Genomic DNA, 17,739 nt, shown 5'->3' on the forward strand with positions numbered 1-17,739 from the left:
CTAAGGGAAAACAAATTATGTTAGAAATTAACAATTCCCTTACAAATAGAGACTTAGCAAAAAGATAACCTAATAGGATCTAGTGAAGTAGCAGTAGCTTAATTTACATATTCATTGTCTGTGACTCCACATCCTAGCAAAGAGGAGTCACTAAGCTCCACCTCCTGTGAAGATCTTCTGGGGGACATATATCAGGACCTACTGGACATAATTAAGTAAGTGACCCCTCATTGGGCTCCTGTTCACATACACTATAACCCAGTGTAAGGTTTAGTGTGGGTGAACAGGCTGACAGTTTTCCTTTAAATACAGACTGGTGATGCCAGCTGTCCTGATCTGCCATCTTAGATACAATAGAGAATAATCAGGGCATTTGGGGGAATTCATCCCCACTAACATTCTGATGTAGAATATGTCGGCAGATGAGAATAATTTGGCCCATCTAGTCTGCCCAATATTTTGAATACTATGAATAGTCCCTATCGTATAGCGTTATGCCTGTCCCATGCATGCTCAAACTCCTTCACTGTATTTGCAGCTACCACTTCTAAAGGAAGGCTATTCCATGCATCCACTACTCTCTCAGTAAAGTAATACTTCCTGATATCACTGCATAATCCTTTGCCCTTCTAATATCATACTATGTCCTCTTGTGGTAGTTTTTCTATACAGTGTTGATTCCCTTTGTGTATATAAAAGTTTCTATCATATCCCCTCTGTCTCTTCTTTCTTTCAAGCTATACATGTTAATGGAGTTCTGCAGTGAAAGATAACTTATCCCCTATTCAAAGGATAGGGGATAAGTTATAGATCGCAGGGGGTTTGACTTCTGGCACCCCCGTGATCTGCTGAACTGGACCCCGGCAGTCTGCTGGAAGGGGGCGTGTCAACCCCTGCACGGTGCAGCAGCCGACATGCCCCCTCCATGTATCCCATACGCTTCCTGCGGGGGATGGAACAGCAGCTGCACTACACTGCACTACTCCTTTAAGGTCTTTTAATCTTTCCAGGTAAGTTTTATCCTGTAATCTAGGTACTAGTTTAGTAGTATTAGTTTCACCTATCTCTAATGTATCTATATCCATGAACACTGTGCAAATTAATGAACTTTAACAGTTAACAAAGCGCTACCTGCTGACAGTTCAATATACTTCCTCCAGCACATAATTTTGAAGCTGTTGCTTATATTCTTGCAAGGCTGAGCTGTGTGTAAGCCGCAGTACCTGACATATATGCATGGATGAGACTGGTACTGTGCCACAAACTGAGAGGAACATACATGTGGTTCTACTACAAGGCATTGCTTCCATCATGTTTTGATGGCATCCTCCTCTCCTTTACAACTCTTTCTGACCTCTTTTTGTAAATTCCTATAATAATATTCTCACGGAAATTTAGTGGTAACTACTTCATTCTCACCGTGGGGTTCTTTATAGAGGTTTTTGATTCAAAAGGGATATGAAAGGTTGATACAAAATGATAGGAAGTACTAATACTAGTTATTTATATCTAGACCAGTTACTCTTTTTTCCATATGTCAATGAAGTTTCCAGTGCTATAAAAAGCAGCATGCCCTTTAAGTTTGCTGAAAGGGGTTATTCAGCTTAAAACAACTTATCCCTTATGCACAGGATAGGGGATAAGTGTCTGATCATGGGGACCCCCTGTGATCTCCAGAACGGGGTCCTGCTTTTAGAGCGTCCTGGAGCTGCATATGCCATATTATCCATTCATTTCTATGGGAGCACAGGAGGTACTTAAGTGCTGTATCCATGTATCTCTGGCTCTCCCATAGAAATAAATGGAAAATGTGGCATCTGCAGCTCCAGGGGCCCCGTTTTGGAGATCATGGGGGTCCCCACAATGAGACACTTATCCTCTATCCTGTGCATAGAGGTTATGTTGTTTTTCAGCTGGACAACCCCTTTAAAGGAGATATATCATAGGGAAAAACGTATTGTGGGGGGTCCCAGCGATCTAAAACTTTTTCCCTATCCTTTGGATAGAGGATAAATTTTTCCCCATGGTACTTCTCCTTTAACTTTATATTTAGTATAAAAGTCCCAAGCCATTAAATATTTAATCCCTTAAGGACTCAGGGTTTTTCCGTTTTTGCACTTTAATTTTTCCTTCTTACCTTAAAAAAATCATGTTTCTTTCAGTTTTGCACCTAAAATCCATATGATGGCTTATGTTTTGCGCTACCAATTCTACTTTGCAATGACATCAGTTATTTTACCCAAAAATCTATGGCGAAACGGAAAAAGAAATCATTGTGCGACAAAATTGAAGAAAAAACGCCATTTTGTAATTTTTGGGGGCTTCAGTTTCTACGCAGTAAATTTTTCGGTAAAAATGACACCTTATCTTTATTCTGTAGGTCCATACGATTAAAATGATACCCTACTTGTATAGGTTTGATTTTGTCGTACTTCTGGAAAAAATCCTAACTACATGCACGAAAATTAATATGTTTAAAATTGTCATCTTATGACCCCTATAACTTTTTAATTTGTCTGTGTATGGGGAGGTATGAGGGCAAATTTTTTGCACCGTGATCTGAAGTTTTTAGCAGCACCATTTTTGTATTGATTTATTTTTCATGATATAAAAAGTTACCAAAAATACGCTATTTTGGACTTTGGAATTTTTTTTGCGTGTACACCATTGACCGTGTGGTTTAATTAACTATATATTTTTATAATTTGGTCATTTCCACATGCGGCGATATTTTTATTTTCACAGTTTTTTTTTTTTTTTAATGGGAAACTTTTATTAGGGAAGGGGTTAAATTATCTTTATTAACTTTTTTTTTCCGTTGTTTTTTTTGCAGTGTTATAGTTCCCATAGGGACCTATAACACTGCACACACTGATCTTTTACATTGATCATTGTTATCCCATATGATAACATTGATCAATGATTCTGCCGCTTGACTGCTCATGCCTGGATCTCAAGCACTGAGCAGTCATTCGGTGATCGGACACACAGGAGGAAGGTAGAGGCCATCCTTGTGTGTTCCAGCTGTTTAGGACCCTGCAATTTCACTGGAGCGGTCCCGAACAGTCAACTGAACTAGCCGGGAGTAGTTTACTTTCACTTTAGACGCGATCAAGTTTGAATGCCACGTCTAAAGGGTTAATAGCGTGCAGCACCATGATCAGTGCCATGCGCTATTAGCCACAGTTCCCGACCATTGTTAGAGGCCCCGCATTATAGAAAGGGAGCAGACTCAGGGCGTACAGGTACACCCTGAGCCCTTAAGTGGTTAATATTAGGAAGATTAATTTCTTTAGGATTATGTACATTATAAACTGCTTAATTTGTGAACAACTTACCCTTTCTCAGAATTGGTTTTGTATTGCATTACATTTTGTCCAAACAAAGACTTCTCCTTTCCTCTATAGCTCCATGCCTTCCCTATATCAATGTTAAAACATTCTGAAGGAACCATCACTGCAAAACATAAAAAAGAAAAGCTTTTAACAAATAATTTTTTTATTTTAAAAATCAAAGCGCTAACACTTTATCAATAAATATTTACTTTGGTATTAGAATTCAGGAGAAAATAGATCTTCTCATATACTAGAAAATAGTAGTGTTCTATTGGGTGTATTTTTTTAGGCGTATCAAATTTGCAACAATATATAACATGAATATGATATATATTTATCCTTAAAGTTGTAACCTCTAATACAATAAAAGAGTCATTCAAATTGTGTAAACACTAAACCTAGACTTCGGTTTCATGAGACAGATTGTTATCTTGTTTATTACTAAACATTTCTCATAGTTTTCCCTATGCCTTTTTTATGTCATTCATACTGGTAACTTACGAGTGTCCATAAGAAATGCAATACAAATACACTATAGAAAATGTATATTGTATTTTATAAAACATGTCCATGCAAATATACATCAATACCTACAGTAGCTGTGATAAATAAGAGGAATTGGAGGCTGCCAAATATAGAATAAGTGTATGATATACAGCCAAAATGAGCCTATATAAGGGTTGTCTCATGAATTCCCTAAAGACATCCTGACAATCAGCTGATCACCATAGACCCTAAAATCCCCAGAATCAACTGCTATCCCCGGGAAAAAGTTTGTTTGGCCATACAGACTCAATGGGGTATTACAGAGCAAGGGCTGCTCTTATTTAGCAGCTTTCTACTGACCACCCTGTGGCTTAAAGAGTGATGTCCTTATGACCTAAGATAATGTATATAGACAGTGATAATCTTTAGTGTATCCTAAATTGTTTGATATAAATTAAAATTGCCAACATAAAGAAGGGATACATACAATGTACACCAAATGATAAGGTCCTGTGGTACTTGAACCACTAAACTATATAACCTATTAACCTTAAAGACTACTCAAAACAGGACCATGTATGAAAATCAGTATTCTTTATTATGAAATTAATTCAAAAATCTGGGGACCAGGGAAGGGAGGGGTACACAATGCGAGTGTAGTAATAGCTATGTAGCATTGACAATGAGTAATGGCCTGCTATAGAGAAGGCAGTAGTAGTCCAACACAGGTGTGTTTGCCAAAACTAAGTAAGGATGTATAAGGATCTATATTTAATGCAATCATACAAAAATAAAAATAAAAAAGTGCACAGTGAACAATAAATACATTTAAGTGTAAAGGGATGGTACCCTGAATCAATGAAGAGCAAAAGTGAAAGAGCGGGTAGAGACTAGCTGACCACACCACCAGCGCGTTCGCCCAGGGGGCTTTGTCCAGGAGTGGTGGCCAACTGGGGCAGGGCACATTTTATATTCATAACACAATTACGCACCTGCAAGGAGTTATGAGCTGGAGTAGTTTGCTGCCGCATGGAGTCGGCTGGAAATGACGCCGGATGGAGTCGGACGGAAATGGCGTATATCATATCATGCCAAATGGCCACGGCAAAATGGCCTACTACAAACATTAGAGGCCAAACTGGGCTTGTACTACAAGAAAATGCCCGCTGCCCATGCGCACGTCGTAACCCAGGATTGTCAATGTGAAAAGGCCACTAAAGAATGGCCGCCGCCATGCAAACAACTAAGAATATACATTAATATGGCCGTCCCACGTACGTACATTGTGGTTAGGCCATATACATATTAATGTTAACATATATGTCAAGAAAACTCAGTGGCGGACAGAATGATAGGTGGATAATTTATAGGGGAAACCAATATCCCGCGGCAATGCACATGAGGCAGCATAGCCAGCAGAGCAATACAGGTTGCATATATATATATATATAGATAAATAAATAAATATATACATTTAATACATATATCGATATAGTTAAAAACAGGAGACTATATATGGAGAGAAAGAAATGTATACATATGTAAATATGAATCAATCAATAGATTAGTAGTGAAATAGTGACCACACTAACTGATACCATGTGGGAGGACCCAAATATATACATGAAAAGTTACTATCTGTATGTATATACGTGAAGAGTACCTAAATAATAATATCATAATGTAAAATACCAAAATTCATGAAAAATTTATGTGACATCAAGCATAGTAAAATAACGTAAAAAAATTATGATAAATAGTTAAACAAATATATATAAACACATCTATTTAAAAGTGTGAGTGCTAAGGTGCAAAAATGTGCAAAAATTTTTTTACAAAATTGGGGGGGGCCCCCATGTGAATAGAGTGATATAGAAGTCATAAGTTTTATTATCCAGAAGTGGCGTGGACTTGATACTCAGGAATGCTCATAAAAAGAATTTACGGAATCTACTACACAGACTTACAAAGGTATGTGGAATTGGATGTTTCTACAAAAGTACATCTCAGACAGCCTCATACGGGTTCAGGTTTTCCCCTCGTATCCCATCGAAGATAACACCTTTAGAGAACAGTGTGAGGAAGCATGTAATAATTGCTCTCGAAAATTTCTGGAACTATATGTGCAAAGGCATGGTACCCTGTATAAATGAAGAGCAAAAGTGAAAGTAGCTGGAAACCAGAGACCGGCTGATAACAAGTATATGGAGACTCCCCCCCCCGTTCCCCAGTTACCTACCACACCTCCGACGTGTTTCGCCCAGGGAACTTTGTCCATCCAGGAGTGGCAGGCAACTGGGACAGGGCACATTTCATATTCATATTAGCCAATCATAACACCGTTATGCACGTGTAAGGAGTTATGAGCTGGAGTAGTTTGCTGCCACATGTGGGAGAGACGCCGGATGGAGTCGGCCGGAAGTGGCGCACATCATATCGTGCCAAACTGCCACGACAAAATGGCCGCGGCATCTCTCCCACATGCGGCAGCAAACTACTCCAGCTCAAAACTCCTTACAGTTGCGTAACCATGTTATAATTTGCCTAATATGAATATAAAATGTGCCCTGCCCCAGTTGCCCACCACTCCTGGACAAAGCCCCCTGGGCGAAACACGTCGGAGGTGTGGTAGGTGACTGGGGGGGGGGTCTCTCCATATACTTGTTATCATCCGGTCTTCCTGGTTTCCAGCTACTTTCACTTTTGCTCTTCATTGATTCAGGGTACCATCCCTTTGCACTTATATGTATTCATTGTTCACTGTTTACTTTTTTGGATTTTTTGTATGATCGAATTATGTATGTATGTATATATATATATATATATATATATATATATATATATATATATCCTTACTTAGTTTTGGCAAACACACCTGTGTTGGACTACTACTTCCTCTATAGCTGGCCATTACTCATTGTCATTGCTACATAGCTATTACTATATACTCAAATTTGTACCCCTCCCTTCCCTGGTCCCCACCTTTTTCTATGTCCATGCCTTTTGCTTTTATCTTGTTTTTGAATTAATTTCATAATAAAAAATACTTATTTTTATACATGGTCCTGTTTTGAGTGGTCGTTAAGATTAATACGTTATATAAATTAAAATTGGCCCAAGCAGGTTCTACCAATATGAACAAAGATATAATTATTTTACACTAGGGAAATAGCTATGGATAGCTGGGCACGAAAGTAAATGTTAATTGTCTCTAATACACTCATTGACAAAAAATAATACACAAAGAGGGAGTTGAAATAAAAATAAACTTTGCATGTATAAATGTAATAATGATGTATGGAAGGGATCACAGAGTGAAAAGAAACCTTTTTTAGTGGAATACTGTACAATTGAAAAGAGGCTCTAGTACCCTTTTAGACCACCTCTAGCCTGCATACAAGATGAAATACAGTTGGGCATGGTATATATAGGTTCCTTATGACATTGTGCAGCACATTTGCCCACAGAAGTTGCAGTAGATCTGTAGATCCTGCATACTCTCAAAGGGGTACTCAGTTAAACAGATTTGTAAATCACTTCTATTTAAAAATCTTAATCCTTCTTAATCCTTCCAGTGCTTATCTGCTGCTGTATGCTCCAGAGGAAGTTTATTTCCAGTCTGACCACAGTGCTCTCTGCTGACACCTCTGTCTGTGTTAGGAACTGTCCAGAGTAGGAGCAAATCCCCATAGCAAACCTCTCCTTCTCCTGACATGGACAGAGGTGTCAGCAGAGAGCACTGTGGTTAGACTGAAAAGAACTATATAACTTCCCCTGGAGCATACAGCAGCTGATGAGTACTGGAAGGATTGAGATTTTTAAATTGATGTAATTTACAAATCTCTTTAACTTTCTGGCACCAGTTGATTTAAAAAAATGTTTTCTACTGTAGTACCCCTTTAAGTAGCTGAAGTTGGCTCTCCAGAAATGCTCGATTAGCCATAAATCTGTCAGAGATATTGCTAGAAAACTATTGCTGTGCGTGGGAAAGTATCCTTCTGAACAATGCCAGTTGAAAGCCATGAGAGGCAACAGAAAGGATGCTGAAGCTGTCAGTGACCCTTGTATCACTACTAGGGATGACTCCATAGATCATCACATCACCAGTTGGGGCAGTATCCTTCTCCAGCAAAGGCAGGGTTGAAGCCTTTCCCATGATGCCCTGATACTTGAGGATATATTTCCAATTCATAACAGTACAGGTTTTATGGTTATGACACCACTGCAAACTATGGTAATGGTGGCTAGCTGTCAATGGCAGAACATGTAAGGGTTACCATGACACCACATTTCTTCTGCTATGCTTTTGCTCAGTATTTTAAGCCAAACCAGGAATGGGTCCAAAACACAGAAACTGGTGCATTTCTGTTCATTATTACTGGTTTTGGTTAAAATACTAACCAAAATACTATATGTTAACCCAGCTTTAGATTTGAGCCACCAGTTTAACTGGATCCCTGTTGCTGTTGTTTTGGAAGCTGTATCTAATGTTACTCCTTTGCAAATCTATTTCTAGAGCGTAATGTATGGATTTACAAATGTAAAAACTCATATCAGAGTAACAACTTCAATTTGTGTTCTAACAACATCAAACTAGTCCTTTTATTCAAACCACCGAGCAGAACATAGAAGAGCACCATATGTTACACAAGATAAAAAGGGCAAACTAATACTAACTCGCAAAGATAACATAGATAGTGAAACATAAAAATTAGCACCTGCACAAGCAACGCACTCCATAGATGCAGTAGTGGCATTCCCTATTCTACAATCCACATAAAAATCTACATAAAAGACAATTGATAAAATATATCTTACATAATAGTAGAAGAAAATAGCCTTGTGAGGGTCCAATCCGACTCCTGAGAAAAGAATCTGAGTGCAGAGGTAGTTTGAACATGTTGCAGTACTGTAGGTAGTTCACATGGAAATGATAAGTGATGAGAGAAGTATGGCTGAGTTGCACACTCTTGTAGACTTGTGGTGTGCCTTTCTTCTGCACACGTATTCTGTTCTTGTGAGTGCTGTTCCACATTCTGCTAAATTATTTACCACAATGGGTTTTTCTTTTTCAAAAAGAAACTAGAACCTTGTTTGGTAAAAAGAAAAAATGTAAATTAGCTTTTATAATTGACTATGCTTATAGCAGGCACCAGGAAAAAGAACTTGTGGCCAGTTACTTAAAAATATATGATATTCCCACATTAGTGCAGGAGATGACTATTTATTCTTAAGACGCTCGTGGTATGAAAGAGGATTTGAATGGGTATGGTACAGTTTAAGCAGCCATGCAAAGGAGCGGTGATAAATGGGGTAATCTGTAGCTGGATCTCTAAGGCCGGTTTACACTCCAAAACCCGCGGGCGGAAAATTTCAGGCCAGAGATTCTGAGTGTGACCAGCGCTGACTGAATCACTTGGCGCTAGGACAACACAAACAATGCCCCCCCCCCCCCCCCCCCCCGATAGACGGCAGGTTCCACCAGAACAATAAGCAGCTGCAATGTTCTGACAGAATTATTTGATCAAAATTTTCTGACCGAAATTCCGCCAAGAAAACTCATTTACCTGCATTTTACCTTCTTACAACTGAATTTTCGACCAAAATTCCTGAGCGGAATTCTGGTCATAAATCCCATAGTGTGAACTCGTCCTAAGAGTTGACTGCCAATGACAGACTGTTGTGGGGGTGTTTGTGACTAGTGTTGCTCGCGAATATTTGCAATGCAAATTTTATTCGCGAATTACGTTTTTTTTTTCCACGGTACACATCACAGTGATCATCCCTCTCTGCTTCCAGCTTGTGGGGTGTAAAGAAGGCTCTAATACTACTGTAAGAGACTGGCATACGAATTTTCGCATATGCGAAAATTAGCATATGCTAATTTTCGCATATGCAAATGTTTGTTTATGCAAAAATAAAACATGAATATTACGAATATATGCAAATTTAGCGAATATAAGATGAATATTTGTCCATATATTCGCGACATATCGCAAATTCGAATATGGCCTATGCCGCTCAACACTATTTGTGACTAAAACAAGTGCTTCTATGGCTACTAGTATAGCACATATGGCAGTTACTCCAAAGGGCCATTTGAAGTAATTTGTTGTGCAGTTAAACAAAAAAAATCAGATATGGTCTGCCCTGTAACCCTTGGAAACAACATGGGAAGAAGATGGAGGCTCCCTGTGCACTGGCATGCGGCCGAAGACAGGGCTTATCATCAATAGTGTTGCTCGCGAATATTCGCAATGCAAATTTTATTCGCGAATATCACATATTCGCGAATTCGTAATTACGAATATTCTTTTTTTTTTCCACAGTACACATCACAGTGATCACCCCTTTCTGCTTCCAGCTTGTGTGGTGTAAAGAAGGCTCTAATACTACTGTGTGAGACTGGCGTGCGAATTTTCGCATATGCAAAAATAAAACGCGACTATTACGAATATGCGAATTTAGCAAATATATGACGAATATTCGTCCATATATTCGCGAAATATCGCGAATTCGAATATGGCCTATGCCGCTCAACACTAATCATCAACAGATAGTTGTTGCTGTTTACTACTGTTAAAAATCTGTATTTAATGTTTTACCACAAGTTCTACAGGATAAGTTTTCAGTTTTTATTCCTAAATCTGTCCCTGTTCCTCTGCCCATGTCCAGAACAATAAATGTGTATGACTTTATAGGGAACCTCTGAGACTAAACATTGTGGTCACTAAAAAAGTAAAGAAAGAAAGGTTTAAAACAAGGCAGGAGATTTATGAAAACTTGTGTAGAGAAAAAGTGGACGGGTTACCCATAACAACCACTCAGATTGCTTCTTTCATTTTGAAAAAAGCTTCTAAAAAATGAAAGAAGCAAACTGATTGGTTGTTATGGGCAACTTCTCCACTTTTCCTATACACAGGTTTTGATAAATCTCCCCCAAAATGTTTTGTATGTAGCATTGGTTTTGAATTTTAATTTTAATCAGTTTAATCAGTTTATTTGTCTTTATCTAGCCCAGCAGTCGATGGCTATTGATCCACAAGGTTTGTTATCCAATTTGTGGCAGTCTTTAACCCCTTACGGACACATGGATTTTGCCAGACATCACCTTGAGGGGGATGTCCGGCATTAGCCGTGGGTCCTTTCTGATAGTCAGCTGGGACCATCCCATTATGGTGTATGCTCAGCTCCTGTGTGCATTTCATAGACTGGGGTCCGGCCTGCATCTTTAAGGTATTACAAAGTGTTTTAAGTTGCTAGGCTACCGGGGTCAGGATTTCTGAACTGCCAGGGAATTTTCAGATGGGCATGGACTTACTTTTAATCATAGGAGGGAATATCAGGTCATGGGCAGGATTATACAGTCTGGCAGTGTATATTGAGCGCACCAGCCCAATAGTTGTGGTGTCCAAGTATGTTCTATCAGGTAAATTTTGCTTCAGGTGGGGGAAGGAGTTATTCAGTTTAGAAATAGTTGGGAAGTGTGTGTTCAGTGCAGAGTTCAGTGTGAGCTGTAGTGTGGAGAAGAGACAGCAGGAGTGTGAGGTGATTCTATGGAAGCCTAAAATAAATATTCAAGCAAGTGAGCACACCATTCTGCAAGTGTTCCCCACCCAGGACAGTTCAGTCCTAATTGTGAGCATAATACCCCATGAGTAGATGGGCCACACAGAGATAGATCATACTCAGGCAATGTGTAACTTTCTAACACTATTAGAACCCTAGTCAGCATGGGAGGCCTCAGGATTAAGTCTATAGTCCCAAGCACAATACTACAAGTCACAGCAAGCCTACAGGGCTCCCAAGGGCTATTCTGCATCTCCTCTACTCTAATCTGTGCTGTGGGGATTGTAGCATCTACTCCTGCCTCAGTAAAGACAGTTATCCATAACCTGGCATCAGTGTATTTCTTATCCAACGCCTGGACCAGGAGAAGCTGTCCTATCCATGGACCGTGCAGGTTAACGATGCCCATACACCCTTCACTCAGTGCCCTTATTTGAAAGCCAACTCTTTTTGGAGTGCGAAAACAGGATTTGGGTGTGTGCCTTACTCACAGTGAATCTGCTAGGCTGAACTGTGTCTATACTGCAAAAAGCGCACGAGCGACAATTTATGCACCATTTCTGCTGTACGGGACTTTGTCTTTGCAAGTGTTTGTTACAAGAGGCGCTGTGAAAAAGAGGGGGAGAAGAAAAGTGTATTGTCGGCCATATTGTCTGTGAAAGCCGTGACCAGAGACTGTGTTATCTGTTGTTATCAGCATGTGCAAGCAGCGGTGAGAACTCTTGCTGTGCCAAAAAGTTTCTTCCACCTCAGCAGGGATTAACCAAGACTGCACAAAGCATGCAAAGAAATCCTGCGAAACAAAAAGCCCGCCCTCAGGTGTTGAAACCAAGATGCTGTGAAAAGTCCAAAGTGGAATCAAAAGGACCACTTTCCTGTTGCACAGAAGACAGTTGAAGAGGCTGCAGAGATGTTGTACTTCGTGTCGATGGCCGTTCTGTTGGAGTCCACTACAAAAGAGACTGGAGAACTCTGTTTACGGAAAACACCTCGTGAGATGCAGAGAGAAAGCATGGCAGACAGCATTGCAAGAGAGTGTACTAAGATGGTGGCAAATGCACAGCAAGTTGCGGCCGCTGCCGCAGAAGTGTTCAAGGCCATTGCCGGGAATATGATGCGCCAGTCGGATGACATGTGGGGCCCGCTTGTGCCGTTTCTGGGGAAGCTCCGTTGGTGGTCAGAAGTCCTGCAACCATGTCGGCATCTTCAAGAGCACCCTTGCCAGTGCAGCTTTCTTCACTCTATCGATCATGGGGACCGTGAGTGGAATCCACAGCCTCCTCCTTACTAGAAACCATCACAGAAAAAAAAATTATACAGGCCACAATAAAGCTTACCAACAGTTTTGTTCCAGTTTTTGGCATCGGAGCCTGTTGCTTCAGTTCCAATTTTTGTACAAACCACATATCCAGCCTTTGTAGGACATTAAGTGTAATGTCCCAGGATTGCTTAACCCTATGTTCTACAAGTTTACTAGTTCTGCAACAGTTCAAGATTATGTACCTGGCACTTAGCCATGAAGAAACCACTACGCTTTTGTACCCCATATAATGCCGTGAAATCCTTAAAGGGGTGGTACTCCACTGGGAAACATTTTTTTTTTTAAATCAACTGCCAGAAAGTGCCAGAAAGTTAAACAGATTCGTAAATTACTTCTATTAAAAAATCTTAATCCTTCCAGTACTTATCAGCTGGTGTTATGATCCACATGAAGTTCTTTTCTTTTTAATTTCCTTTCTGCTTGACCACAGTGCTCTCTGCTTAGACCTCTGTCCATTTTAGGAACTATCCAGAACAAGATAGGTTTACTATGGGGATTTGCTCCAGTTCTTAAAATGAGCAGAGGTGTCACAGAGAGCACTGTGGTCAGGCAGAAAGGAAATTCAAAAAGAAAAGAACTTCCTGTGGATCATAACAGCAGAAGATAAGTACTGGAAGGATTAAGATGTTTTAATAGAAGTAATTTACAAATCTTATTATCCCAAAAAAAAAGGCTGCAGCAGCACTCTTGGTCAAAAAATGGAGGCTCTTGGCGCACTTTTTGATCAAAACGTGTCCCCCCATCCACCTCACGGAGGTGGCCTCATTTTGGATGGGACCCTAACACACATTCTGAGCCTAACACTCATAACACTCACCCCTGCTGGGCATATAGCCTCTGACTGGGTGACATGCTGGATCCATTATCAATTAAAAATACCTCCTGTGAAATAGGGGAGAGGTGCACAGCTACAGAGGGTGCGGTTCCCCCTAAGTTGCACAAAACAAAAAGAAAAATAGTCAGCACAACTACCTAATACACGGGTACACGCTGCGGTGGCAAATACAGAGTATACAAAAAAAGAAGGTAGCGGCAGCACTCTTGGTCAAAAAATGGAGGCTGTTAGTGCACGTTTTGATCAAAACGTGTCCCCCCATCCACCACGCGGAGGTGGCTTCATTTTGGATGGGACCCTAACACACATTCTGAGCCTAACACTCATTACACTCACCTCTGCTGGGCATATAGCCTCTGACTGGGTGACATGCTGGCAAAGTGTTAGGACAAGGCAAAGTGTTCTACACCCCTATTGAACTATATGGTCTCCTCATGCTTCTGCCACCTCCAAGCTGTGTCATTCAGCCACTATATGGTCTCCTCATGCTGCCTCAAACTCAAGGCTGTGTCATTCAGTCACTATGTGGTCTCCTCATGCTGCCGCCACCTCCAGGCTGTGTCATTCAGCCACTATATGGTCTCCTCATGCTTCCGACAACTCCAGGCTGTGTCATTCATCCACTATGTGGTCTCCTCATGCTGTTGGCACCTCCAGTTATTGTGCCGCTCTGCGACAGTGATTCTAATAGCGATGCCTCTGATCTGCATGTTGTAATGGGTCAAGGCAGGTGGTGGATCTTCTGGGCCTATGTGGATGATGACATGAGCCGTGCCAGGGAGCTGAATCTAAGGTGCCACTGGTTTTCACCAGAGCCCTCCGCAAAGCAACTCCCAGGTCGCTACCCCTGGCACGACTCGTCCACACAGGTAGCTGAGAGGTGGCGTGGCACAGAAGGAGACTGGCCGGACATGGCAAGATTACAGAAGGTCAGGGCAGGTAACACAGGTGCAGGGTAGGTAAGGTAGCAAGGAACAGGTACACGGTAACAAAGATACAAGACTTTCACTATGGCAATAGGCAACCAAAGAGTCCGACAGGGAACCAAGGGAGGAGCTGATATTAAAGTACAAAGGGGCAGGTGTAGACACTGATTAAATGAGCACTGGCCCTTTAAGAGTAAGAGCTCCGGCGCACGCGCGCCCTAGGAGGCGGGGGCATGCAAGCCGGGAGTGTGAGGACACAGAGATGCAGAAGATGAGGGAGGTGAGTGACGGGCTGGGATGCGCATGCGGGCACGTCACTCGATGCGAATCCAAGCCCCACCGGCAGTGGGGGCATAAGCAGAGAGCGCTCATGGCCAGAGTGTCTGGCCGGAGCGCAGGTGTTACAGTACCCCTTCCCCCTTTGGTCTCCCCCTCTTCTTTGGAATTCAGAGAGTTCCCCACTACCAGGGAGTTTCTGGAATGGGCAAAGACTGTAAGGAACTTGGAGGCTTCTGTCGTGGAGTATTCAGTCTTCTAAGGTGAGCAACTGGCAAGGAAGAATGTCCCCAATTCAAGACTTTACATCTGAGTTTAAAAGGCACAGAAGATATCACAGGGGGAACAAGACAGTGATCTTGGCAATATTGTCCCCAACAAGTGATTACACAAGATTTCCAGTCAAGTTGTGGAGAATGACGTTGAAGCCAAGGAAGACCAAGAAGAAGCTCCGAAGTACAATGTGGTAGCACATAGAACTCAATTCTTTCCTTATGCAAATTTGCAAATTTCCTACTTGCATGACGAGGGGTTCAGTGCGAAATTGCACCTTACTTTTCAGGTTTTGTCCATTAACAGAAGAGATGTAGAAGGGCTTGGCAAGACGAGACACTGGAAGACGGTGTTTATGGGCCTGGAAGGGAACCAATGAAGTTACTAGCAGAACTGGAGTCCAAAAGAGCAGAAGCGATGAAAGACGTCTTGCCAGAGGAAAATTCTTGAACCGGGGTGGTCAAGCAAGGAGAGATAATATTAACATCTAGGGAAGCCACTCCTACTTATCCAAGTTGAGAGCGTTCTCCCGGACGCGGAGGATATATAGGACAGTCTTTGAGAAAGTGCTCCGGACTGGCACAGTATAAGCACAAATTCTCATTGCATCAACAGGATTTTTCCTGCTGCGTTAAGTGAAAGCGTTCCACTTCCATAGCGTCTTCGGCAAGAGGCAAAGTAGAGAGTAGGGGTGGATGTTGGAACACCGGGGCCAGATGAGGTAAACGCTGTGTTTGGGCAGGCTCTTTTTTTCAAAGGAAGTTCCTCCTACCTCTTGGCTAAACGCACAACAATTCGAGTGGCTAATTGGATAAGTTTGCTCAGGTTAGCCGAAGAATCTCGTGCAGCGAGAGCATTCATGATTCTAGAGGAAAGTCCTTTTTTAAAGGTAGCACACAAGGCCTTGTCATTCCAAGCAAGTTCAGAGGCAAGAGTGCGGAACTGAACCGCATAGTCGGCAACGGAGGAATTCCCTTGGCAGAGGTTCAGTTGAGCTGTCTCGGCAGAGGAGGCTCGCGCGGGTTCTTTAAATACATTGTGGAATTCTGCAAGGAAGGCTGACAGGTTAAAGGAGACCGGATCTCTATGATCCCAGAGAGGAGTAGCCCAGGCCAAAGCTTTTGCAGACAGTAGACTGAACACAAACGCCACTTTAGCACGCTCTGTCAGGAACAGATCAGCCATAAGTTTTAGATGGATAGAACACTGTGTCACAAAGCCTCCACACAGCTTGGGATCTCTTTCATACTTAGAAGGCAAGGATAAACAAAACTTGGTCCCGGGGGAATCTGGAGACACAGGAAGAGGCTCAGGAACAGGTGGCTGCTGCTGTTGGTGCTGCTGAGCGTCAAGAAGCTGTTGCATCAAGGCTGAAAGTTGATTCAGTTGTTGTGCCTGACGGGCTAACTGCTGCAACTGCTGAGCCACCATGGTGGAAAGATCTGAGACATCTTGCAAAGGCACCCCAGCGGGATCCATGGCCGGATCTTACTGTAACGGGTCACGGCAGGTGGTGGATCCTCTGGGCCTGTGTGGATGATGACATGAGCAGTGCCAGGGAGCGGAGTCTAAGGTGCCGCTGGTTTTCACCAGAGCCCGCTGCAAAGCGGGATGGTCTTGTTGCGGCAGGCAGCACCCAGGTCGCTACCCCTGGCACGACTCGTCCACACAGGTAGCTGGGAGGTGGCGTGGCACAGAAGGAGACTGGCAGGACGTGGCAAGATGGTAGAAGGTCAGAGCAGGTAACACAGGTGCAGGGTAGGTAAGATAGCAAGGAACAGGTATACGGTAACAGAGACACAAGAATTTCACTATGGCAATACGCAACCAAAGATCCATCAGGGAACCAAGGAAGGAGCTGATATTTAAGGACAGGGGTGCAGATGTAGATACTGATTATATGATCACTGGCCCTTTAAGATTAAGAGCTCCGGTGTGCGCGCCCTAGGAGGCGGGGGGCTTATGCGCTGGGGCTGCGAGGACACGGAGAGGCGGAAGATGAGGAGGTGATTGATGGGCTGGGATTCGCATGCGGGCAAAAATTGTGGCAAAAATGCAGTAAAAGAAATGCAGAGGTAAAACTGCAATGTTTGAATAAGCGCCCTTACTTCTGGATGATTTGTAAATTGGCTTCGATTGCGGCTTAAGTTTTGCTTTATCTTTGTCACCAGGCTCCTTGTTAAGGCTGAATTGATTCTTCCCAAATGATCCCCATTGCATTTCTTCCACCCTTGAGCGGAAAAAGGACACCACAAGGGTCTATTCACACGTACAGCATTCTGCGCATATTTAAAGTCTGCTGCTTCAAATCCTGTGCATCAAATTGTGGGAAAACTCCTTTAACTATTCCTACCTAAAACATTATCTTTCATCTGTTTTCCCATCTGGTGTTTTCCCTACTATAAGGTGGCGACCACATCTCAGTTTATTCCTAAAGAACTCTCAATATCCAATATTGAAGCAGCCCTCTGTGGAAACAAAATATAGTTATTGTAGATGGATAGCATTCTGGTAAGTTCAAATCAAAATTAGATAGATAGATAGATATTGACTATGTGCTGCTTTTAACAGTTAGCACATCCTAATGACACCCTTACAATTACAGCGGTGTGCTGGTTATGGATGGTGATGTTATCGTGGTGTATCCCAAAGGAAGGGATGCTCCTGGCCTCCAGTGTCTGGAGGAGGAAGCCAGGAGGAGAAAACGCTAGTGACCAC

At 42.1% G+C, this 17,739-nt stretch overlaps 1 protein-coding gene across 5 annotated transcripts in view; it reads right to left on the reverse strand.

Annotated features, from left to right (window-relative positions):
• Positions 1-17,434, reverse strand: part of ITGAE (integrin subunit alpha E) — a 179,621-nt gene extending 162,187 nt beyond the window's left edge. For 3 of the 5 annotated variants that reach the window (XR_008889048.1, XR_008889049.1, XM_056559189.1), the window contains exons 1-2: positions 8,640-8,871; positions 3,339-3,456 (exon numbers count right to left, since the gene is read on the reverse strand). Coding sequence is in view for 3 of the 5 variants with exons in the window: in XM_056559189.1 (XP_056415164.1) it covers positions 3,339-3,456; positions 8,640-8,856 (335 nt within the window). In the remaining 2 variants the exon portion in view is untranslated. Of the gene's footprint in view, positions 1-3,338; positions 3,457-6,060; positions 6,091-8,639; positions 8,872-17,374 lie in introns of those variants that run through there. The other 2 variants (XM_056559190.1, XM_056559191.1) reach the window with 2 other exon arrangements.
• Positions 17,435-17,739: the final 305 nt, after the last annotated feature.

This window comes from Hyla sarda, chromosome 2 (genome assembly GCF_029499605.1).
Source record: "Hyla sarda isolate aHylSar1 chromosome 2, aHylSar1.hap1, whole genome shotgun sequence".
NCBI classification, from domain to species: domain Eukaryota; kingdom Metazoa; phylum Chordata; class Amphibia; order Anura; family Hylidae; genus Hyla; species Hyla sarda.